This window comes from Oryctolagus cuniculus, chromosome 7, assembly GCF_964237555.1.
Source record: "Oryctolagus cuniculus chromosome 7, mOryCun1.1, whole genome shotgun sequence".
NCBI lineage: Eukaryota > Metazoa > Chordata > Mammalia > Lagomorpha > Leporidae > Oryctolagus > Oryctolagus cuniculus.
The window spans coordinates 86,083,928-86,109,742 of NC_091438.1; the positions used below are offsets into that span (position 1 = coordinate 86,083,928).

Sequence of the window (25,815 nt, forward strand, 5' to 3'; positions counted from 1 at the left end):
CGCAAGGCGGAGGATTAGCCTAGTGAGCTGCGGTGCCGGCCCTATTTTCTACTGTTAAATTAACCTTATATTCCCCAGGTATTGTCCTTTTATACACACACACACACACACATATGGATTCGATTAATTAGTATTTTGTTTAGCACATGGCTTCACAATTGGTGCAGTGGGGGCCAGCGCCGTGGCTCACTTGGTTAATCCTCCCATATGGGCGCTGGGTTCTAGTCCCGGTTGCCCCTCTTCCAGTCCAGCTCTCTGCTGTGGCCCTGGAGGGCAGTGGAGGATGGCCCAAGTGCTTGGGCCCTGCACCTGCATGGGAGACCAGGAAGAAGCACCTTGCTCCTGGCTTCGGACTGGCATAGCTCCGGCCGGAGTGGCCATTTAGGGGGTGAACCAACGGAAGGAAGACCTTTCTCTCTGTCTCTCTCACTGTCTAACTCTGTCAAAAAAAAAAAAAAAAAAGATGCTTACAATTGGTGCAGTGGCTCAGACAAAGCACTTTTTGGGAAGATGACCAAAAGCAAACTGATCGTTAGGAAAAAGTTTGCTTTTGACCTCTGTCTGGGGTTTGGGCCTGTGCATGGTAAGGACTTGGGGAACAGTGTATATCCAGAATTCTGTGTTAGCATAGGAAAATGGGAATTTTGCAATTGAAAACTTTTTCATATTCAGTACAAAAATCGAAATACATCTTATAATTGGGAAGTTTAATAGCAGTGAAATAAAAGCCTATATATAGATACAGATAAGATATATAAATGTTTAGTTTGCTAGTTCACCTTACATGAAAAATAATGCCACAAAAAAGGAGTCGCGCAGAGCCGCCGAGTGCCTCCTCAGGAAAGCGTCTCTACATCAAGTCCATGTATGACACTTTCTCGGTGACTTTGATCAGGCCAAGACTGATGAGGATGCTCTTTTCCAGTTCCAAGTAACTCTCGTAGTCTGATTTCAGTTCCGCTTCTATTACTTCTTTTGATTTATGGTATGTTTTCTAGGGGAAGAAGAGCAAGGTGTCAGTATAAAATGCTGGTAGTTAACGCCGACGGATCAGCAGGGGCTGCTGCTCTGGGGGAGGGGTGGGAGGGCGACGATCTGCTGTGCGGGCGAGGAGCGGAGTGGGAAGACAGGGGCTTCCAACAGCTCCTGCCACCACCCAGACCCCCTGCCCCCTCTCCCGCTTCCCTGTAGCTCTTGTCTCCTGTATGTGATGGGGGGGGGGGCATTTGACCCCAAGGTTGAAGAATTCATTTCAAGCCCCCTTCTCCTCAGTCCTACATGGCATAGCTTGTGGGTCACATGACAACTACTACTTTTCCTAGCTGTGAGTCTGCAGTTGAAATTCTGTTAGAGAAATTCCCAGTTCTTGTGCTGTAAGAGGAGTCACTAGGAAAACCCTTTAAGAAGTGAGCTGTACCTGGACTTGATGTTTGCAAAGGCAGGATCTCTCTGTGGGCTGATGTGCACCTGCTGGGCACTCATGAGGATCGCCTTGCTGGTGGGTGTGTGATTGTCCCCTGTCCCCTGTAGTAACATTAAGAGGGTCTGGCACCGTGGTGTATCACGTTAAGCTGCCATTTACGACATCTGCATCCCACACTGCAGTGCCGGTTCGTGTGCTGGCTGCTCTGCTTCCAGTCCAGCTCCTGCTAAATATAGCTGGGAAGGCAGTGGAAGATGACCCAAGCCCTTGGGCCCCTGCACCCATGTGGGATGCCCAGATGAAATTCCTGGCTCCTGGGTGTTTCAGCCATCTGGGGAGTAGACCAACGGATGGAAGATCTGTCTCCCTCTGTCACATTGTCTTTCAAATAAATAAATCTTAAAAAATACTAAAAATGCATACTTACTAGTACTTTATGTGCTCATTACTGGCAAAGTGCTGTAAATATATTGATTCATTTGATTCCAATGCAATCTCCTGAACTTGTTAACTACTGCTTGTATTTCCTACTTTGTCAGCAGTTGCGTATATGGAGACTTTCTGACTAACATCAGTTGGTTTTCCTTGGTGGGTTTTTTTCCCCATGTTTTAAGTATAATAGAGGAGCCCTTTTACATTCATTTACTCATCCATGATCTAGATCCAAAAAAATCTGAGACGTGGTAGCTCTACTTAAAAGAGCTCAAATGGAAATGACGTTAAAAGAAGGAGCTGGAAAAGATTTGTACATCAGAAAACATCATACAATTTTAAGATATGACTATCCTATTTAAGTGTTTTAAACATATTTTATTTTTTATTTGAAAGAGTGACATGGTGTGGGGGGGTTGATTTATCTACATTCCATCTACCAGTTTATTCCCCAAATCCCCACAATAGCTGCAGCTGGACAAGTCTGAAGCCAGGAGCCCAGAACTCCATGTGGGTCTCCCACATGTGTGGCAGGAACCCAAATAGCTGGGCCATCTTGCGCTGCCTTCCCACACACATTAGCAGAGAGCTGGAGAGGAAGCCACGCAGCCAGGACTGAACCAGCATTCCCATATGTGTGTCCCTGGTCGTGACTTCATCTGTGGTGGCACAGCACCTACCTCTCAAGGGTTTGAAATTATTTCATGTGTAAATTATTTCTGGCGTATCCACCATTCTATTCGTTCCCACTGATGTATATAATTAGGAGCTGTTGCTGTGGTATCTGAACACGCACAGTCATTGTGGATAATCGCTGGGGCAGGGAAGAGTGATGGATTATCTTCCAGAATAGAACTCCAAGCATGAAAAGAACAAATCCAAGACCGATTTGTTTACAGTGGTGGAACACAATGAAAAGTTAATTAATTGGTATTCTTTTATACTTTGTCATCAATAAACAATGTATTTGAAATGAGGCCCTCTGTTCTTATTGCACTAATTAGTATCTACTTGTAAGTGATAATGTTAATCCACTTGCTAATGTGGTGTATTAAAATATTTCCATGTGCTGGAAATGATTAACGGAGACCTAGGATCCTGCATGTATAATTACATTGTAGGAGGCTATGCATTTGGCTAAAAGGAAACTACAGATAGGATCAGTGATGAAATTGCTGGTGACAAAAGGCCAGAGGAGGGAAGGAACAAGAGAAACAGAAGTGTAGACTGGGATGACCTCGAGTTCGAGGAGAGAAGGGCTGAATTCACAGAATGATTAAAAGCCCCAAATTCCAGTGGGCAAGGGAAAGAAGACTGAGAGTCACAGAATTTCTGTGAAACAGAGCGAGGCTGAGAAAGAGGACAGTGGAGGACTTTAGTAGAGTTTTTTGTTCCTTTTTGGAAGAGTTTGAGTGGAAATTTCCTGTAGCAGCTTGTCTATTTCAAGTTTCACACGTACAGGGTATTAGAGTAAAATTTCTCTCTCCCTCTCACACCTATCTATCCATGTGTTATTATGGTCATAAAAGTTGCTGGTCAATGAGAGCCTGCTGTTTGTCAGGTGATTTAAGTGGAGGTGATCCTCAAGGGCAATTATTAGCATAACCATTTTTTTAAGATTTATGTATTTATTTGAAAGTCAGAGTTACACAGAGAGAGGAGAGGCAGAGAGGGAGAGAGGTCCTCTATCTGCTGGCTCACTCCCCAATTGGCCACACCAGCCGGAGCTGAGCCGATCCGAAGCCAGGAGCCAGGAGCTTCTTTTGGGTCTCCCACATGTGTGCAGGGGCCCAAGGACCTGGGCCATCTTCTACTGCTTTCCCAGGTCACAGCAGAGAGCTGGATTGGAAGTGGAGCAGCCGGGTTTCAAACTGGCACCCATATGGGATGCCGGTGCTTCAGGCCAGGGCGTCGTTAACCCACTGCACCACAGCGCCGGCCCCAGCATTCCCATTTTCAAGACAAGAGAACTGAAGCTCAGCAAAGATGAGATCCTCACCCCAGGTCTCGCAGACAGTAAGTGGTAGCATCAGGATTCAAACACCCATGTTTTGATTCCAGTATTCTACCTTTGTGCACTGCTTGTTTTAATGCACCAGATATTAAACTCCTCTGTAATGAAAGCATTCAATTTTTTTATCTCCTTATTTATACTTTGAAATTATAGACCGTTTCAGAAACTTAAATTGTGTAGAATGTTGCTAGGTGTGCGACTGGGAGTTCTCACTCACGGTGAGCTGGGAAATCTCAGCAATGCCCTCTTGAGTGCCATGAGAACCAGAGAGGGATGAGAACAGGAGCGGCTTTCCCGCAGCAGCTGTGGGCTGTACCAAACCAGCATCCCCACTGGTATCAGGGGAGAGCAGCTTTCATTTCTGCAATCTAACTTACGACTTTCTTCTTCTCCATTTCTAGCTCCATTTCTTTCTTTTCTTGCTCACGAATACTTCTGCGCTGTTCCACATACTCCAGGTGCTTGACTTCTCTTTCAAAGTAGTAGTTAACACTTGATACCTGTTAGACACAAAGGCCCGGGAGAGGATAAGCCATGTGGAAGCCCCCATGTTCTTCACAAGGCTGTTAGAATTCCTACTGCTTGTAATTGGGTAGATTCCCTATCCAGTCTGCCTGATCGTTATCTGATTGTCTCTACTAAATCATTAGGTGGCTTACTTCTTTCTGGCTATTTGTCATCTTTTAAGTGAATGTAATTTGGAAATTGTCATCATGGGTCTACTCCTCCAGAGATGCTAGCTCAACTTGGCAGTTCCTGTCCTGAGATTTATGTCCCTGCAAGTTGGAGGTTTCCAGGAAAGCAGCAGCATTGGAAAGAGAGTTCTGGGATAGGTGTTTTGCAGTAGTGGTTTAGGTGGGCGGATGCTCAGGACACCCACTTCCTATGCTGTAGTGCCTAATCTCAGTCCCATGTATTTTGCACTTCCAACGCAGCTTCCTGCTAATGTACCTGGGAGGCAGCAGCTGATGCCCTAAATTCTTGGGTTCCTGCCACCCTTGTGCGAGACCTGGATGCATTCTTTTTATCTGCGTCAGCCTGGCCTAGCCTGGCTGTTGGCATTTGGAGAGTCAACCAGTGGATGGAAAAGCTCTCCTTCTCCGTCTCTCCCTCTGCATTTCAAATAAACAAATAAATAAGTCTTTGGAAAACAGAAGAGGGCTGAAAAAATTCAGTATTTTAGAAATATTCAAGGAAAACTTTTCCCTTTTCTTCTTTCCCACTTCTAAATATTTTATTTATTTATTTGAGAGGCAGAGTTATGGGCAGAGAGGGAGAGACAGAAAGGTCTTCCATCCACTGGTTCACTCCTCAAATGGCTGCAATGGCTGCAATTGCTGGAGTTGAGCCAATCCAAAGCCAGGAGCCAGGAGCCAGGAGCCAGGAGCCAGGAGCTTCTTCCAGGTCTCCCATGTGAATGCAGGGCCCCAAGCACTTGGGTCATCTTCTACTGCTTTCCCAGGCCAGAGCAGAGAGCTGGATCAGAAGTGGAGCAGCCAGGTTTTGAACTGGCGTCCACAAGAGATGCCAGCACTGCAGGAGGCTGCTTTATCTGCTATGCCACAGTGCTGGTCACACTCTTTTTCACTTCTAAAGTGGAAGGAAGTTGTATTATCACCAACCCAAACTGGAAAATGCAGCTGAGGATATCAATGTAAATGCTAAGGGGACTGGAGGCAGAGCTGAGTTCCTGGTCCCCTGGAGGGCTGAGTGTGGAGACGTAAGAATGGCAGCGGGAAAGGCAGCAGAGACGTTAGGAAAGGCAACTAGGGAGAAAAGCTTACTGTCCAACAATAACTAGGCTGATGTTGGGAGTTACAACAGACCACAGTCTCTAGATTTACAGGTACTTATAGTCACTGATCTTCTTTTTATAACCTCATTGTTAACACTGCCTGAAACACTTGGGTGGTGGGTACGGAGAGGGGGCACAGGAGGGGGCCAGTTCAGATGTGCTGCCCTCAATACACTGAGTTGGGCGAAGATGAGATTGAAGCAGGTGAGGAAGAGAGGCATAAAAATGTCACTGGGCCCTTGGGGGCGGGCATCACTGGGATGATGCTCCCAAGCTTTGGTTATAACCTGAAAATAACATTTTATGATTATGAATCCCAAATCAATGCTTCTGTCAGAGTTTGGCTTCACTCATTTGCCTTCTCTCTTATCTCATTTTGTTTGTTTCCCACTTTAAGCTGTGTAGCTCATACAACAGAAATATACCTTCTTGTTTTTGTCTATGGATGTCTTTTGTCCTCTTACAAACAAAAATGCTGTCATTGATAGCACAGTTTTAGACATGTCTCGCCAATATCCAACCAAATATATCCTCAAAGCCAAAAGTTACCAACCTCATTGGTGGAAGGGTGACTTAATGTCCATGGAATTTCTAATATATGCAGTGTTCCATAATAATCAGCTATGGCTATAAATTGCTGCTTAGCTGAAAGATTAAAAAAAAAAAGGAAGGAAAAATTCAGCAAACAGAAATCTATCTTAAGAACTTAAGCTTGAAATGTGCTTTTGTTTTGTGGTCGCCCAAAGGACCTGCTGTGGTTACAATGATCTTGGCATCTTCGTTAGATGTTCGTGACTGGACTGTATAAACACATACAACTCATTTTTTCCAGTTGGTGAAATGAAAGCTGAGACTCTGAACCTTTGTCAGCTACTTTGCTACCTCAATCCTTGATTTCCTGGTGTCTACAGAAAGGAGTGTGGCTCCTAACTGACCCTCTTGTGGCTGGGCCCGCTGGGTAGATTTAAGGAGAAGCAGGGCGAACACATGGAAAGATTTTCAAAGAAAAGTCTTGAAGCATGTTGTTAGCAAACACAGTAAGGGCTAGAGGATACCATTATCCAGATGAATTTCAAAGGCACAGCTAGAACCAGTGTTCCTGTTATAAAAACAAATTGCTTCCTTGGAGCATTTAAGATGGGTTATAATACACAAAGCATTTGAGAATGTCAGCTCATGTGTGTTCTTTCTTTTTCTCATTTTCAGAAGGTCTGGTTCATGTTACTAAATCCTGGATTCATCATCTTGGTAGGTATAATCATTCAAAAGCAATGTTTGTACCGAAGATGGAGAAACACAGTTGGTGATGTATATGGCTAAGCAGTAGCCAGGCTGTCACATCTGGAGACATCAAAGACTAAGATCACAAGTCTAATGTTTCTGAGAGAGAAATGCATAGGACAATTACATGTCTGTATACTTTTGGAAACAAAAGGAAACTTCTTTAAAAAAAAAAAGGCAAACGTGCCAGATTTCATAAAAAATACTAGAGTGAAAAAGAAAAATTTGAAAAAAGGAATTTTTTTTCTGTAGACACATCTTTGAATTTATGCTTGTACTATTATACATTACTTTTTCCTCATAACTAATTGAAAATTTAAATAGATATAACCCCAATGAGTCATTTGATCTCATGATGAGAATTGCTTGATTTTGTTCCTGGGGGAAACACAAAAAGTGGTATAATATTGAAAAGTATGACTTGGCATGAAAAGTTAAGCAAAACTTAACTCCATAAAAGTAGCAGCAAGAGTTAGCAAAGACACAGGGATCACCATGTCTGACTTGGAGAAGAGGAGGAGGATGCTTTCCATCATGGGTTCAAAATCGGCCTCTGGAGGGAGCGTTTAGCCTATGACAAAGATGTCTACATCTCCCATCAGAATACCTCAGTTTGATCCCCCGCTCCAGCTCCTGACTCCAACTTCCTGTTGATGCTGTCCCTGGGAGGCACTGGTGATGTGTCCCTGCTACCCACATGGCAGACTTGACTTGAACTGAGTTCCTGGCTCCTGGCTTCTACCCTAGCCAGGCCCCAGTCCAATAGTTGGGCATGGGCGGAGTGAGCTGGCAGGGGGAGCACTCTGTTTCTCAACGACTATCCTTTAAATACATTCATAGGAATGTTTAAAAATAAGCTCCTGCTTAACATACTAAATGTGTCTCAGAAATCATTATTGATGAGGCAGAACAGTGAGGGAAGCCCTGGGTGTATTCAAGATTTGAGCCAGAGGAAAGGGAGAGGAGGAGGGAAAGAGAAGGGAGGAAAAACAAAAACCCGAGAAAAAACACTGGAGACTGTCCAGGCCAACGTCAAATGTTCCAAGTTACCCCAAATGACTTGGCTCATATGGTTAGAATTCACGTACCAGAAAAAGTCCAAGGTTTGATGTAGGTGATCATTGTTATACAAATATTTTGGGACAGGGCTGGTTCATGGGTCTTCTCCAGAAGATCCCAGATATCAATGTATCCATCTTCTCGGCCAATGTAGAAGACGCCAGGTCTTGTCAGAGACCAGTGGCCCGAGGTATACCTTTTTGGTGCACAGCATGACTGAAGGAGGGGTCCAGTCTTTAAGCACATTTTGGAAAAGACAAATTTGAAGCTTTTGTTATTATCTGAGGGGAATTCACAAGGAATTTATTTATGTATCACACAGGTGATTATGACCATATAATAGCAAAATTATGCCCACCAGGAACTCTTTTTGTCATGGGGTTTTTATATAATGCCAACTTTTTCTTTTCTGTTTTCCCCCCCCATAAGCCATTTTTCCCTTTTATTTTCTTTGTTAAGAAAAGATTAAACCTGGACTGGCATTGTAGCTCAGTGCTGGCATCCCATATAGGTACCAGTTTGAGTCCCAGGTGCTCCACTTCTGATCCATCTCCTTGCTAAGGTGCCTGGGAAAGCAGCAGAAATGCCCCAAGTGTCTGAGCCCCTGCTACCCACATGGGAGACCTAGATGGAGTTCCAGGATCCTGGCTTTGGCCTGTCCATCCCTGACTGTCACAGCCATTTGGAGAGTGAACCATTGAATGGAAGAGCTCTTTCTGTCTGTCTCTTCCTCTCTCTATAACTCTGCCTTTCAAATACACAAAATTTTTTAAATCAAAACTTTCAATTGAATGGTTGATGATTTTAATACTCCAACTGCTTCTAAATCCCATCACCATTCTGTGCATATTGGTGGACACTAGATAAGTGAAGATTATAAGGACATTTTGATTGTACCCTTATCAGGTGTCTGCTTCCCATGGAAACAGTTTTGGTAGCCAGCAAAAGCAAGTGAAAATTCTGTTAACTCCAGCTCTAAGTTTCACATTGAAAATCAACTCAGTGCTGGCAAATTCTCACAAAATAGCTTCTTTTGGCAGCCTCATATGGCTTATAAATATATCTTGGAGAGATTTTAGACCACTGAAGTATCACGAGATCATCTTCTCTCTCTTCTACCATGAGTCACTGGCCTACTTTGGGCAGTTTTCACAGAGAAAGAGGATCAGCATGTGCCGTCTACCCAGCCAGGCTCCTTGCAACCAGGTGCACTCAACTGTCTACTTGCACTGCAGGGATGAAACTAAACCAGGGAGCTGTCACCCCCTCCAAGACATGTACGAGAGTCTGTCCTGTGGGAAAGGATGCCAGCGATCCCTGAACTCCTTAGAGGTGACCCTACAAACCTGTTTTCCTTGCCACTTCCCCATCTTCTTCACTTTATAGGTAACCAGGTTCCTGACCTCTGCACTTGGGAATCTTGCCTGGACTTTCTTTAACTCCACAATCCTGCTCATTGTAAACAGACAAAACAATTCAAACACATAGAAGTACATTTGTATAAAGTAGGGGTCCTTTTGTTCATGGACATTTAAGTATTTTCCAATGCCAAGTTTGTATATATAGTAACAGATAAATTGTTTCTAGTATTTTTGTGCAAGTTAGAGTTCTAGAAGTGGAAACATTAAGTCAAAGGAAGGGCAGATGTGGGCTACCTATTCATATATATGTAATATACATATTTAAAATGTATTTCAGCATTTGATAATCTCCTCAAGTTGCTCACTAAATAAACATCGATTTTCATTCCTGATCAGAGAACTGATTTCCTCACCCCCTTGCTTCACTTGATTTCATACTCTTCCAGTTTTTTTTTTTTTTTTTTAATTTTTTGACAGGCAGAGTGGACAGTGAGAGAGAGAGACAGAGAGAAAGGTCTTCCTTTGCCGTTGGTTCACCCTCCAATGGCCGCCACAGCTGGCGTGCTGCGGCCGGCGCACCGCGCTGATCCGATGGCAGGAGCCAGGTGCTTCTCCTGGTCTCCCATGGGGTGCAGGGCCCAAGCACTTGGGCCATCCTCCACTGCACTCCCTGGCCACAGCAGAGAGCTTGCCTGGAAGAGGGGCAACCAGGACAGAATCTGGCACCCCAACTGGGACTAGAACCTGGTGTGCCGGCGCTGCAAGGCGGAGGATTAGCCTAGTGAGCCGCGGCGCCGGCCATACTCTTCCAGTTTCTGCCAGGTTAGCTTCTGGATCCAGCCCCTCTCCTAATCCTGCCCATAGCCTGCTACTGCCTCCCTTTGGCCTCATCCTTCTCTGAACAGGCCAGGGTCTGCCTGGGAGTGTTCCCTGCAGCCTGCTCACTCCCATTTCCTGAACCTGCCAACATATTGCTGGTGCCCAAGCACAGATGACAGACCCAGTGTTTTTCCTCGGGCTATCCGTGGTACGCAGCATCCCATTCTTGTGTTTTAAAGTGAGGGGAGAAAAATACAAGGCAACTGCCCATGTATCCATTTCTAAGAAAAAATGGTTAGCTTGCAGAGAAGGGACTTGTAAATGGTGTTTCCTCCCCTCAGGAAAGAAAAAGCAAATGCTTGTGTTTTCAAAAGGCTGACAGTGCCTCTGCTGCCAAGCTGGAGCCTTGGCCATCTGTTTCTCATTTCCCTAAAAGTATCCCGCCAGCGCTATTATGTCAGAACAGACTTGCTGCTGTTGTCTTTCTCAGGAACAAAGGACCACACACCCAGCCCAGCTCCGCAGGCCACTCACCATGACACCCTCTTTCCAGATGGCCACGTTCCAGCCCCCAATGGTGAGGATGATGTCGTTGTAGAAAGGTGATCTCTGAACTGTGTGGACGGCCCCGTCGTGCACCGTGTAGAGGTTCACTGGCTTCTTTGCTGGTGGAGAGGAAAGGCCATTTCACCCTTAATAACACTGTGAACACTCCAGCAGTGGGGAACGGACAGACCTCCGATGGACAGACTGGTGCCCGTTGCTGAGGTGCCAGAGCAGAGTAGCAGAGGTTGACTGGGGTGAATGACTCTGCCAAGTGATGGCTCTTCTTTTTATGGGAAGTCCAAGGAACTTCCCATCAAGGCCACCTCCCAGGCTTGGAGGAAAGCTTCTTGTTCCCATTCCCTAACTCTTCCCATAGTAACACACATCTGTGGATTGTCTGTATACCCCAAGTGTGGTTACAAGCTAATATTATTAACTCATTTAAGATAGTAATAAACCCATTGCATAAAAATAATCTTGCACTGCTGTATCTAGGACATTCCAAAGAGAAATTGGCCTTTGCAAAGTGTGGGAGTGAGGAACATAATGACCAGTTTGGTGCCATCTATGTCAAGGCACTAGCACTTTTGCCCCCATTATTTAGTTTTTTTAAAAATTTTTTTACAATTCTGATGCAAATGTCAATACTTCACAAAGGTAAGTCGCACGTTACTATTATTGAAAGTCCTTTGACCCCATCTGTCCCCTGGAAGCCTTGAGGTCTCCTGGATCTGTGACCACACCTTGGGCCCCTGCCATCTTACCCACTGGCTGGTATGAGATGGGTGGCTGGGTAAGTGATGACTAGTAAACATACATGATCCTGCTTTTGTGAAGTTTGCAGTCTAGTGAGAAAGAGTCCAGTAAACAAATCCCAAAGGACACAATTAAAAACTTATGAGAAGTGTTGCGAAGATAAAACCATTATAAGAGGGGCAAGGTGCTGTGGTGTAGCGGGTAAAGTTCACTGCCTGCGATGCTGGCATCCACTATGGGCACTGGTTTGTGTCCCAACTGCTCCCTTTCCCACCCAGCTCTCTGCTAATGGCCTGGGTAAGCAGCAGAAGATGGCCCAAGTGCTTTGGCCCCTGCTACCCACATGGGAGATCCAGATGAAGCTCCTGGCTCATGGCTTCTGCCTGGCCCAGCCCTGGTCATTGCGGCCACCTGGGGAGTGGACCAGCAGATGGAAGATCTTCTCTCTCCCTATCTCTCCCTATAACTCTTTCAAATAAATAAATAAATTTTAAAAAACCCATTACAATGAAGCCTAACAGGGGACATCATAATTTAGACTGAAGGCTTAGCAATAGCGCCTCTGAAGATGAGGATTCTGCTTGAGTCTCTTCTCCCCCAGGCCTGGCTGCAGAGCTGGGTGCTCCTCATTCCTAACTGCCCACAGCCACAAGTCCCAGCAATGGCCATAGAAACAGATGCCTGTGGAGGCCAAGCCACAACATCTAGTAACTTAATACTAAAACCACCAGCTTACTCTGCATTGCGTCACCGCCATGCCCTCCCTCAGAACACTGATGGGACATGAAGCAGAAAAAGACCTACTGGATCTGGTAAGAAGTTTTCAAAATAGGATTTCAAACAGATAATTTGTCCACCCATGTTCAAGCGGCACTCTTCCCAATAGCCCACAGGGGGACACATCCATCGATGGATGTGCGGATAAACAAAGATATGACACAAACATACAATGGAACATTGTTCAACCTTAAAAAAGAAGAGAATTCTGATGCATACTACAGCATATGATTTCATTTCCATGAAGTACCCGGAGTAGACAAAATCAGAGAGACACAAAGAATGGTGGTTTGCAGAGGCTGGGGGAAGGGGGGATGGGAAGCTAGTGTATAAGGGGGTAGAGTCTTGGCTTTGCAAGATGAAGAGTTCTGGGGATTGGCTGCATAACCGTGGGACTGTATGTTAACACTACTGACCTGTACACTTTAACATGGTGAGGACGTGGAGTTTTATGCCTATGTGTATTCTACCACGCTTAAAAAACTATTTGGAAAAAAAGGTCTAAAGTAAAATTAAATCATTGAAAAATTTAAATGTTAACAGCTCTGGATTTTTTTTTCAAAGATCAATTTCCCACCAACCAAAGCCCCCGTTTTGAAGAGAACAGGGGCGTACTTGTCTGGCTGTCTTGAAGTGATCTAGGGAATTCCTGGTAAGGTGTGGGGCAGCTGCAAACCTGACGCGTTTGTCTTGCTGCTGCTCCTGTTTCTCGGAGCCTGGGGTTTGTCTGGTTGCTTCTGTGGACACTGCCTGCCCGCAGTGAGCAGGGCTATCCAGGCATCTGGAAGGCCTCTGAGAACTGCCATGGTAACCGGGTGAGAGCAACATTGACCATGTGCTTTTTTTTTTTCAACCCATCAACGCTTTTTCTTCCTTGTGTTCCTTCAAAGGAGTGCCATTCAGCAATGAATGGAGCAGCCTTGAGTTATTCAATGGCGTGCCAAAGCCTCTGAGCCAAGTTACTGAAGAAAGTTACAATAAACATGAAAAAATAAAGTTTTCCAACGTCATTATCTAACAGGGGTTCAGTAGAGTAATGGGTGAGAAGCCTGGGTTCCAGTGCTGGCGATACTACCCACGAGGGCTGCGGGGAGGATTCCCTGAGTTCATCCGTAGTACTTGGAAGAGCCTGGCACGTGTTGTGTGCCGATTTGGTGATTTAGAGAAAATTCCGTGACACGATTGTGCCAACTGTCGTCGTCCAGAATCTTCTTTCTTGACTTGCCCTTCAGGCCATCTGGAAATGTGCGGTTTGGCCATTTTTATCACACACATCTCAATCTTTCAGAAGTTTCTTCTTACAAGAGGAAATTCTTCCTGCCTGGTTGTGTATTTGAGATGAGAGCATGGGGTCCAAGTAGACCGAAGGGGCAAGTCCTAGTGATTGCCTCCCCTTTATTCAGCCCACCTCCCTGGTGTTTAGGAAAGCCACTGGGCTGGGAGCACACAGTGAATACACTGCAAGTTCATAGACTGGAAGCAAGACACACAGTTCACAGTTCAGAGCAGCTACATGGTGACCTCCCCATTCCCAAGCCTGTATTCAATGGGAATAACAATGTTGTTCGTCTTTCTCTGTTACAAAATACTTGATCGAAGATTTAAAGTCTTATAATCCTTTAGAGTCAGTGGTGAAAGCAATTTCCATCTTTTTTGGGAATGAACGAGATGCCAAGAAATTAAAGGCAGCCCCTCTTCTTTCTGATCACCTACATCCTGTTGGCTGTGAGGCCTGGCACGTTACCCCTAAGTCTCCTTCTCCCTTGCATTTCTGCTGCTCACATCCCCGCGGCCGCGCCTGTGCTTCAGTCCTTGCCATCTGGCATCTGAGCTGTTGCAGCTGGTCCTCCTGCTTCTCTGATGAGTCCTACCGACAAGTGACTCCAGCCCCAGCTCACCTGCCAGGGTGCTTTTCCGACTGTCCAAAGCTCATGGTAGAGCCCTCCAGGCTCTTTACCATCTGGACACCTCCCCTGCTGCTTGGCAACTAGATCTTCCTGTTTCTTAATTGTCCCCTGTTCTTTTAGGCTTCTAAGTTCTTGCACTTTTCACCTGGAATGTCTTTACCCATCTTCTTCATCTGGAAAACTCCCATTCACTCTTAAAGCCCAGCTCGACTATATCCCTCCTCAGTGGGACCTTCTGTTAATAGTCCAACAGAGAGAGTCCTCCTGAGCTCCCATACCTCTGTGTTTATCCCCATAACACTAGTGAGACTGTAATGCCACCATTTGTCTGACTTCTATAACACATCACAGAATTTCTATGGGGAAGAATAGTATCCTAGTCACCTTTAAATCCCTACTGCCTGGCACATAGTAGGTTCTCAATAACGATATGATAATGAAAGTAAGAAAGAACAACAGGGAGGTTCAGACATAAAGCTTGGATTCTATGTTTGTTGATTATTGATGGAAAAGGACATAAGCCTCAGCCATTTTAGGTTTCGTGTTACCCCTGCCCTCTTTGAAAAGATCAGTTCCATCTTACACTCTGTATTGTCCCGAGCCCACCTCCTGCATTCCTTCCTGGGATTCGGAAGCCAATGGGCCAAACTTGAAAGCCCAGTATGGAGAAGCTCACCTCTGAGCTCACCTACTGCCCCCCACCTCACCCCTAGTCCAGCTAAGATATAGAAAAGGCCCAGCCTGCTGGGGTCTGGGCCTCTGCCACCTGTTCAGTCTGTGAGCAAGATAACAGGTCATCTCTGTGGATTATTTCCTCTGAATAAATTCGGTCTGGCTGTAAGTTCATAGTCTGTCTCTTCTCTGTTCCATGCCTCTTTTCCTAACAGTTATTTTCTAAGTGGAATAAAATTAACTTAAAATAAATGCCTAAGCTTATTTGCCAGGGGTCTTCTCAAAGGAAGTTCAGGAAATTGCTCTAAGAGGAGGCAGGGTCCCAATAAAATTCCTGAGGCCAGGAGGAATCAGTGTCTTCCTGTGCACAAGGAACTCACAGCACCAGGCCCAAACCTTGTGTCTCAAAGGTGTGGTGAAGGCCCCTGTGGTGTTATATAGTGCCTGGCATTTACCACGTGCGCAATTAACCACAGATTATTGACTATATAGATACACAAAGAAGCACAGAAGAGTTGAATGCAATTCATTATATGGAATATCTAATCTTGAGTTCAATTTTAAATCATGGCATCAGAATGAATAGAAAATGATAAATCAGTCTCAGTTCTGTGTGCACCTGATTCTCCCATCCTTAGGTCCCATCCAACCATCTCTTGATACTCTATGATTATCAACAACACAAATCTGGGGTTCTGGTTAGGGGAGACTATAGAAGAGAAGCAAAAGTGCTTTTGCTCCAAGATTAAAATGGCTACCCTGGAGGCATGGCTGACAAAACAGCCTTCCCAAACCCAAGGCAGGCTCTGTTCTCTTGAACCAGATGGTGAGAGTAAAAGGAGTGAGGACTGAGGTGAGGACCTGAACCCTAACAGCTGTCCCATATAGGCTGTGGCCCTGGCAGTCACTCTGACAGTCTCAGATCTCCATGGGCCCAACCACCAGATCCCTCTGTGCATACTAAGTGCAGCTGCTCCTCACATAGCTTCTGCACTAGGTGTTCTGGCACATTCTTCCAAGCCTTTGTCTGCCTTGCAATCTCAGGAACTTTGAAATGCAGCTCAAATGTATTTTTATGCCATGTTAAAGTTTAAAGCTTTAAAATAAGTAGTTGTAATTGTGGTGGATGCCAATGCTCTGAGCCCACTGTGGACAGGAGCCTTGCTTATTGGGGTGCCTGTACTTCTGTGTGTGACCTACATACCTCTGCTCAGGGTCCAGGAGACACAAGGACATCAGCTGCCCTAGCCCCAAAGCAAGATTCTGTAATCACTTCTCCCATGTTCTTCGGGGATCTTCAAGATCCCAGAACTTTAGCCTATCACTTCACAATGAGTGGGTTTTCCACAACATGTTGAATTATTGAATCAGTATGCTATTTTAAAATTAAATTATTTAAGAGTCTCAGCCATTGAAAGTATCATATAGGTCCTTGCTCCTCAAACTTTGATATGAAAACAAGTCACCAGTTAATAAATCTTATTAAAATGCAGATTCATATTCTGTAGGCATGGGGTAGGACCCAAGAGTTCTATGCATAGTTCTAGCAAGCTCCCAGGTGACAACTGTGCTGCCTACTTAAGGGTCTCATGAAGAGTAATAAATTTGTTTGTCATAATCTTACATGCCCTCCTTCCAATCAGCAAAGCCAATCTTCCTCAGATTTTTTTACAATTCCTTCAGATAGTTTCAATTAAAAAGGAAAATTGTATTAACAACAGAACAATCCACAAAACTTACTTGTCAATCGGCCAGTTTCAGGGTCTCTCTCCATTTTCCAATCTGTGTATATCACTTCGCCTTCCTGAAAACAGGAGTTCTTGGTGAGTATAATGACAGCTTCAGAGAAAAGTCCTAGCCCTCCTGTGCTGAGACCCATTGGCTTTGTAACCCAAACAACTCAATTTAATTAAGTGATAATATGACACAGTTGGTGAGGGGCTCAAATGATTATTTAATTTTATAATGAGCCAAAAATGAGTTTGCTGAGTTTCTATCTACACAGAGTGAAGTGCAGAACATGGGCAGTTGAGTAGACAACTCTATGTCTCAGAGTCCTATCTTCTGTGTTTTCAGAGTTTCTGCTGTGGATCCTAGAGGGGAGGAATCAGGTCTGTCTTATCATGTGATTTCTTCTCACAAAGAAGAAAGTGTTACAAAGTCAGCACTTAATGAAGGTTTGTGGGATAAGAGAGAAAGAGGCAAGTGAATGCATAATATGGTAGCAATTACTTGTTAAAGCTGAAGACAGGGAACAAGGGGACATAAAGTTCAATTCAAATAAAGTAACACATCATAGATACTCTGGTTTTACCTTGAGGCCATTTTAGGGAGAGGGGAAGGCCGAGGGAGCAGAGTGGAAGAAACAGCCCACAAAGAAGACCAGTGAACCACGGCAGGGGAGAGCTTTAGAGAATAGGTAGCCCCTGGCTGCCATCTCACAGAAGGGAGAACTGAGACACAGCGGAGTTAAGTGACCTACACAAGGCCACCCCCAGGTGCTCTCCTAACGCTAATGCTCTTCCATGGGGCGAAGAGAAGCTCGTGCAGAGAAGAGCACATGAGCAGAGGCGTGAAGGGGACTCGGAGGAGGGGACACAAAACATCCAATAAAATGTGAGCTCATTTTGGTTAATTCTTTTTAGTAGGTGCTGAAAATGGCAGCCTTTATCATTATAATATCCATCTGTTCTTTATCTTTTGAGGGGTCTTTCACTGTCTCCTTCTAGATTGTGCTAGCCTAACAAAACCATACATTACCTTAGTATATCTCTAGTACCTGGAGTGGTTTTTCCCCCATACATTGAAAGTATTTACTGACTATTTGTAAATTTACCAATAATTATTAATAAAAGGGCTCATACTTTGATAGATTTTCCCCACATATTCAGGAACATTTTGAATGTGAATCTATGAGCATCAAGTTTAAAAATTCTAAATGCAGGGACCAGCATTGTGGCGTAGCAAGTCAAGTTGCCACCTGTGATGCTGACATCCCATATGGGTGCTGGTTTCACATTCCAGCTGCTCCACTTCCCATCCAGCTCCCTGCTAATGGCCTGGGAAAGATGGTCCAAGCGCTTGGGCCCCTGCCACCCACATTGATGAAGCTCCTAGATCCTGGTTTCAGACTGGCCCAGCCCTGACCACTGCGGCCTTCTGGGGAGTGAACCAGTGGATGAGAACTCTCTTTCTCTTTCTCGCTCACTCTCTCCGTAATGTTTTCAAATACATAAATAAATCAATCTTTAAAAAATGTTTAAATGCAAATAAGTATTTGGTAAAGATATGCTAAGCCTTCATACAGCAAACACATACAATGTTATAGTCATATATTTCAGGGAAATAAGAATGAATTTTGAATTTCCAACTTACTTCTGTTCCTACAAAGAACTTTGTGCAGAACTCATCTATTGGTTTGAGATAATTGGCCATCCCAGCTTCCAGATTATGATATGGATTCATTTCTCCTGCCTTCACTGCTTTGGTCTGGATTAACATTTTGTCTTTCAGAAGAGTAAGAACAGAGGGAGCACATATTTGCAGTGAAAGATGTTTTAAAAACATAGATATCTTACATTTTCCACACACGTCTGCCCCGTTCCCATCCCAAGGTGGCAGGCTTAAGTTCTAGCATTTTTAGACCTCTAATTTAGCAGTGGCTTTCTCTTTTCAACTCCAAAAATCAAGGCCTGGACTCCATCAGCCACAACTACATTCACAAATGCAAGAAGTGTCAGAGCACAGCTTCTCTGGGGCTGCAACACCATCGTCATCAGAAACTCATTTTAATTTTTAAGTTTCTGGCCGGCGCCGTGGCTCACTAGGCTAATCCTCCGCCTAGCGGCGCCGGCACACCAGGTTCTAGTCCCGGTCGGGGCACCGGATTCTGTCCCGGTTGCCCCTCTTCCAGGCCAGCTCTCTGCTGTGGCCAGGCAGTGCAGTGGAGGATGGCCCAAGTGCTTGGGCCCTGCACCCCATGGGAGACCAGGAAAAGCACCTGACTCCTGCCATCGGATCAGCGCGGTGTGCCGGCCGCAGCGTGCCGGCTGCGGCGGCCATTGGAGGGTGAACCAACGGCAAAGGAAGACCTTTCTCTCTGTCTCTCTCTCTCACTGTCCACTCTGCCTGTCAAAAAAATAAAAATAAAAAAAATTTTTTTTAAGTTTCTAATAGATTCAATGTGATTTATAGTTACAATTCTAAGAACACGGTGATATTCCTCCTTCTCGCAACCTTCCTTATTACTTCTCTCTCTCTTTCTCTCTCTCTCTTTTTTTGTTTTTGAGATAACATAGTTTAAGTTTACATTATGGTAAAAAGGTTTCCTACTTCACTGAATAAGAAGCTTAACAAGTAAAAAAGAAAACCCTAGTTTTGTGGGAATAAAGACAATGGCTATAAACAATAATTGAACGGAAAAATGACCACTTCACCCATACACAGTAGATTTTAAAGTAATCACAAGCCGGCGCTGTGGCTCAATAGGCTAATCCTCCACCTTGCGGCGCCAGCACACCGGGTTCTAGTCCCGGTTGGGGCGCCGGATTCTGTCCCGGTTGCCCCTCTTCCAGGCCAGCTCTCTGCTATGGCCAGGGAGTGCAGTGGAGGATGGCCCAGGTGCTTGGGCCCTGCACCCCATGGGAGACCAGGAAAAAGCACTTGGATCCTGGCTCCTGTCATCGGATCAGCGCGGTGCGCCGGCTGTAGCGGCGGCCATTGGAGGGTGAACCAACGGCAAAAGGAAGACCTTTCTCTCTCTGTCTCTCTCACTGTCCACTCTGCCTGTCAAAAAAAAAAAAAAAAAAAAAAAAGTAATCACAGATCATTAAAACTAGAGTAGTAAAACATTCTTAACCATTCTTGACAAGGGTATAAAACAAAGTTTATTCCCAGCAATACTATACAGACAGACATTTCTGGAACTTGTTTCTTCTTAAAAGTATTTGATGTTCCTTTGTTTTAAACAAGTCTTTCTATGACCTAAAATTAATAATTATTCTTTACCAAAGCTTTGAAAAATAAAGAACTGGATGAGTAAAAGAACTAAAGTCACATATCACCTTGCCCCTAGGGATAGCCATTATTAACATATTAGCATATTTCCTCTAGTGACTTTTTTGTGAATAGATATATTTTTAAAAATTGGAACATATTCTCTTTTAGAGTTGTATCCTGCTCTAGTGTTCTCTCTCTTTCTTTCTAAGATTTATTTTATTTACTTGAAAGATAGAGTTACAGAGAGAGGTAGAGCCAGAGAGGGAGAGAGGTATTCCATCTACTGGTTCACTTTCCAAATGGCCACAATGACCAGAGCTGAGCTGATCTGAAGCCAGGAGCCAGGAGCCTTCTCTGGGTCTCCCACACAGGTGCAGGGGCCCAAGGACCTGGGCCATCCTCCATTGCTTTCCCAGGCCATAGCAGAGAGCTGGATCAGAAGCGGAGCAGCTGGGATTCGAACTGGTACCCACATGGGATGCCAGCGCTGCAGACCAGGGCCTTAACCCGCTGCTCCATTGCACTGGCTCCTCTTGTGTTCTCCTAAAGCAATGTCTTGAGCATTTTCTCAAGTTACTTACTAGCTTTTCAAAAATATGATATTACATTTCTGGAAGAGATAGGGGAGAAATTATGTTCACAAAAACATCCTGATGGGGCTGACGCTGTGGGGTAGTAGGTTAAACCTCTGCTTGTGGCACCTGTATTCTATATGGGTGCTGGTTCATATCCCTGCTGCTCCTCTTCCTATCCTGCTCTCTGCCAATGGCCTGGGAAGGTAGTGGAGGCTGGCCCAAGTGCACCCATGTGGGAGACCTGGAGGAAGCTCCTTGCTCCTTGCTTTGGATCGACCCAGTGCTGGCTGGTGCAGCCATTTGGGGAGTGAAACAGTGGATGGAAAACCTCTTTCTCTCCCTCTCTCTGTAATTCTGCCTCTCAAATAAATAAATAAATCTTAAAAAATAAAAAAAATCTCCTCACCACACCTCCTCAGTATGTCCTTTGGGTTATTCTGCACAGAAGAAAACAAAACAAAAAATCCACAAAATCCAAGCAACATATATACAAAAACTAAAATGGGAATGAAAACTCCAGCTATAGTAAAAAATATATATTATCTTTCAAAAAAACTTCAGCATTTAATTAATTAATTAATTAATTTAGATCATCATGACTTAGTTGGTACAGTCAATGCCGCCTTTTTGGGGAAGCTATATGTTTTGAGATTCTCTTTTCCCACTAGGTAAGACATGAAAAACAAGTGTCAAAATAAGCCAAACAAAGGTATTTAAAGGAACTGGTTCATTCCCCAAATGCCTGCAACAGCTGGGCTGGGGTCAAGACCAAAGCTGGCAGCTAAGACCTGAGTGTGGGTCTCCCACATTAGTGCCACAAATGCAAGTACAATTACTTGAGCCATCACCACTGCCTCCCAGGAGCTACATTAGTAGGAAGCTAGAGTAAGGAGTTGGAGCTGGGATTCAAACCCAGGCATTCTGATAAGGGACCTGAGCATCTTAACTGCTAGGAGAAATGCCTGCCCTTGATTTTCTCTTTTAAAACAATGTACATAAACATAATAGTAGAGTAGAACATGCAAATAACTTATAAACAAATGTACATTGGGAATTTGTACTCAAAAATGTTCACTGTGGAAGGGTAAGTTCAGGTACCATTGTCTTGGTGCAGCAGGTCAAGTCTCCTCCTGCAATGACTGAATCTCTTCTTCTTTTTTTTTTTTTTTTGACAGGCAGAGTGGACAGTGAGAGAGAGAGACAGAGAGAAAGGTCTTCCTCTGCCGTTGGTTCATCCTCCAATGGCCGCCGCGGCCTGCGCTGCGGCTGGCGCACCGCGCTGATCCGATGGCAGGAGCCAGGAGCCAGGTGCTTTTCCTGGTCTCCCATGGGGTGCAGGGCCCAAGCACCTGGGCCATCCTCCACTGCACTGCCTGGGCACAGCAGAGAGCTGGCCTGGAAGAGGAGCAACCGGGACAGAATCCGGCGCCCTGACCAGGACTAGAACCCGGTGTGCCGGCGGCGCTAGGTGGAGGATTAGCCTAGTGAGCTGCAGCGCCGGCTACCTGAATCTCTTCTAAGCACTGGCTCAAGTCATGACAGTTTCGCTTCCTGCTAATGCACCGGGGAAAGCTGCAGAAGATGGCCCAAGTGCATGGACCCCTGCCACCTGTGTGGGAGACCCGGATGGATGAAGCTCCAAGTTTCAGCTTGGGCCTGGCCCAACCCTAGCTGTTGTGGCCGTTTGAGAGTAAAGAAGCAGATAGAAGATCTCTCTTTCTCCTTTTCTTTCTCCCTCCTCCTTTTCTATAACTCTGCCTTTCAAATCAATCAATCATATATATAGGACAGTTTCAGAGAAAAATGTCATCATCAACTACACTCAGACTTGACTGCAATAATTATGGACATTCAGTAAATTCCAAGTTATCCCGCTAGGTCATGGATGTGTCATCAGCAGAGACAGTAATAATGACATCAACGAACATTACTGAATGCTTATTCCAAGCTGGGTGCTAATCCTCAGAGTAAGTTCCAAGGCAGTTATACATTAATCCTCCTTCAAGGATGAATGAATCGAGGCCCAGAGAGATTAAGCAATTTGCTCAATGTCCCACAGATGGTGGTTAACATCTAGTATGAGTTACCCCTGGTGCTGCTCTTTGACTTCATGTGTACCAACTCATTTCATTTTATAATACCCTGTGAGGAAGTTAATTTTATTATTTACTCTGCTTACTGTCCTCACTCTATTTCAAACAGATGTTTTAAACAAGTAAGGCACAGAGAGAGAGAGAGAGAAATTTCACCTGCTCAACTAATAAATTGTAGCTTTGGAATTTAAACTCAGACTGTCAACTGGAGATTCCATACTCTTAACCACTATGCCACACTATTTTAAAGAATGCATAGAACTTTCTGAAAGGTATTCCAAGTTGGAATTCCAAAGCGATTTTAGAGCAAAGTCTTCCTCATCAGAATAAAGACAGCAGAGAATTTCTTAAAGTGATTAAGAAGAGCACTGACCTATTATAGATATAAATTGGCAGGCAAAGGGTGACTTGTTCTTGGCCACTAGATGGCGACAGAGTACCAGGCACTGCCCCTAAGAATGGGCGTGGAATTGCCAGGACTTGTTATCCACCCTGGAAGGAGACCAGGATAGGATCAATCAGCACAATGTGATCAAGAAGCTCACGAGTGCATCCTAGGTTAACAGGTCCAAATCTACCCAGAATAGACAGCTAGCTGGCAGTGTGTCCAAAATAGCACATTTGATCTCAGATTCCTGAAAGCCGGCCGTTCACACTGGAGGAGAGCCACCCCTACAGTGACTGCCTTTGGGGATGAGAGTCAGGTGTCAGTGAAGTGGGCAGGTGTGTAGTTAGTGAATGAGGAGACGCTGAGGCCTGCCAGCAGCTGTCTGATTTTAGACTACTTACAAGGCATCAGCAATCAGGTCAGTGTGCGATTGGTATAATGATAGATCAATGGAACAGAATAGAAAGTTCAAAAACAGACTCACATATACATGGACAGTTTTTTTTAAACAAAAGTACAAAGCAAATAGTGTAGAAAAGATATTGTTCTCAACAAATGGTGTGTGTATGTAACAAAAAATAACTGATTGATAATTTGTGTCAAACACAAGATTTGACTCAAAAGGGATCATAGGTCTAAATATAAAACTATAAAACTCCTTGGAAAAAACTTAGGAAAAATGTTTATCATCTTGAGTTAGGCAAAGATTTCTTAAATTCATCATGAAAATCATGACCCACTAAAGAACAAATTGATAAATTAGGTTTCCTCAAAAGTAAGAACTTCCAATTTCAAGACAAAGAGAATGAGACAATAAACTACAAACAAGGAGGAAATATTTGCAAATCATCTCTCTGATAAAAGAGTAGTCTCTAAAATATATTAAGAATTTTCATAAGTCAGTAATAAAAAATGACTGACCCAATTAAAAAATGAGAAAAAAGATCTGAACATATACTTCCCCAAAGAAGATATACAGGTTATAGATAAACACATGAAGATACACTCAACATCTTTAGTCATTAAGTAAATGTAGATGAGCTATCACCATATACATTTAGAATGATTAAATTATAAAGAATAACTATCAATTATTGGTGAGGATATGAAGAAACTGGAACTTCCATATACCACTGGTGGGAATGGGAAATGGCAAAACTACAATGGAAAACACGGTGGCAGTTTCTCTCAAAGTTAAACAAACGCTCACCATATGCTCCAACCATTCTGTTCCTAGGGATTTACCCAAGACAAATGAAAGTGTATGTTCATACAAAGACTTGTACATAAATATTCATGGCAGCTTTATTAGTAAATTGCCTTGAGCTGAAAACAATCCAATGTCCATCCCCAGGTGAATTGACAAAGAACTGTGGTGTACTCATACAACAGAATTCTACTTTGCAATAAAAAGGAATGAGAGAACGTGGATAAAATCCCAAAGTAATTATGTGGAATAAAAGAAGCCAGGCCCCCAAAAGAGCATATGTTATGTGATTTATATAAAATTCTAGAAAATGCAAACTAATATATAGTGACAGAAAGTAGGTTAGTGGTAACCTGACAGTGAGGGAGGAATCACAAACAGAATCTCTCTATGAGCAAACTTTTAGGACTGGCGGATATAGTCATTATCTTGATTATGGTGATGGTTTTGTGAGTGTGCAGCCATGTCAAAACAAATCAAATACTTTAACATTGTGCAGTTTATGGCATGCCAATTAAAGCTCTATTAAGTAGTTAAAAATGAATAAAGTCCCCATGCACTTTAAAAGAGGTAAAAAAAAATCCTTACTATAAACTGGATAAAAGTAGTCACAGCCTCATGGCCACGTTTTTTTCACTGGATTGTTTTAGGACTAGGATTTTACTACAAGTAATCTTACAAGTTAAGTTAACCTCTCTCAGCCTTGGTTTCCCTAACTATAAAATGATAATGCAAAGTCTTATCTTGTGGATGGTTGTGACCATCTGTTTTTATTCACCATTGTATTCCCAGGGCCTAGTACAAAATAAACACCTCATAAATATCTGTTGAATAAATGAAAGTGTGTGCATTGTTAGCACAGTATCTAGTCTACAGCTGGCATTCAATAAATTATAATCAATACTGAAATACAAAAGAGGACAAGGAGGTGGCTCAGCCTGGATTCCTTCCCAAGTAAAGCAGACTCAAATAAATACAAAGCATGGAATGCCTTAGTATTGCTTTGAAAACATCTATAAAAATTTAGTGGTTTCATTTTTTTATAGCATGAGGTTTTGGGTTAAGTGAATACAACACGTGGCTCTGAAGTGAAATTTTGTTTAAGCTGAGTATTAGGAATATAAGATTTTTTATTTGTTCTATCATTTAACTGAACATTGAAAAATGTATAAATGGAAACCCTTTTGCTAAGGCAAGTGTTGGAAAATACTTCAACTGCTAGTTATTCTTGTACTTTTTCATTATGCATGGCTCTCCGGGTGTGATACTCATGCACACCTTGGTCTCCATGGTTTTGGCAGCTTTTATGTACACCCTTTAATTATTTCCACAAAGCTGTGTGGGTTGAGACATTTAAAAGGTAATTTTCTTTCTTTACTCAGTTTTATCAAAGTGCTGTATAAACATTAATTTTAAAAATTATATTCTGGTTGAGAAGGGTAATTTGTTTCTTGGAACTTCATAACTGATCTGGCTCAACTTCAGACATGTTCCACTCTACAGAATTCTTCTTGGGCACACACATATTCATTAGGTTGGCTTCACTCACTCTTGTCATGGAATGAGTTTCCAAATTTACATATACATGCTCAATAGATGCCTTTGAACCCAAATTGGACTGAATTCTGTCCAATATTTTTGGGTGCCTAGGCAATTTTAATGTGTTGGCCACAGCTGTTATAGCCATTGTGAAGTTCCATATTGGAGGAGTT

At 43.7% G+C, this 25,815-nt stretch overlaps 1 protein-coding gene across 8 annotated transcripts in view; it reads right to left on the bottom strand.

Annotated features, from left to right (window-relative positions):
* Positions 1 to 669: 669 nt before the first annotated feature.
* The window catches only part of DNAI3 (dynein axonemal intermediate chain 3), a 77,420-nt gene continuing 52,274 nt past the window's right edge, over positions 670 to 25,815 (bottom strand). For 5 of the 8 annotated variants that reach the window (XM_051856307.2, XM_008264956.4, XM_008264954.4 and 2 more), the window contains 7 exons: positions 18,218 to 18,348; positions 16,583 to 16,646; positions 10,719 to 10,849; positions 8,034 to 8,238; positions 6,218 to 6,309; positions 4,247 to 4,369; positions 670 to 994 (listed from right to left, as the gene is read on the bottom strand). In XM_051856307.2, coding sequence (XP_051712267.2) covers positions 851 to 994; positions 4,247 to 4,369; positions 6,218 to 6,309; positions 8,034 to 8,238; positions 10,719 to 10,849; positions 16,583 to 16,646; positions 18,218 to 18,348 — 890 coding nt within the window. In that variant the 3' untranslated portion in view covers positions 670 to 850. Of the gene's footprint in view, positions 995 to 4,246; positions 4,370 to 6,217; positions 6,310 to 8,033; positions 8,239 to 10,718; positions 10,850 to 16,582; positions 16,647 to 18,217; positions 18,349 to 25,815 lie in introns of those variants that run through there. The other 3 variants (XM_008264958.4, XM_051856308.2, XM_070078147.1) reach the window with 3 other exon arrangements.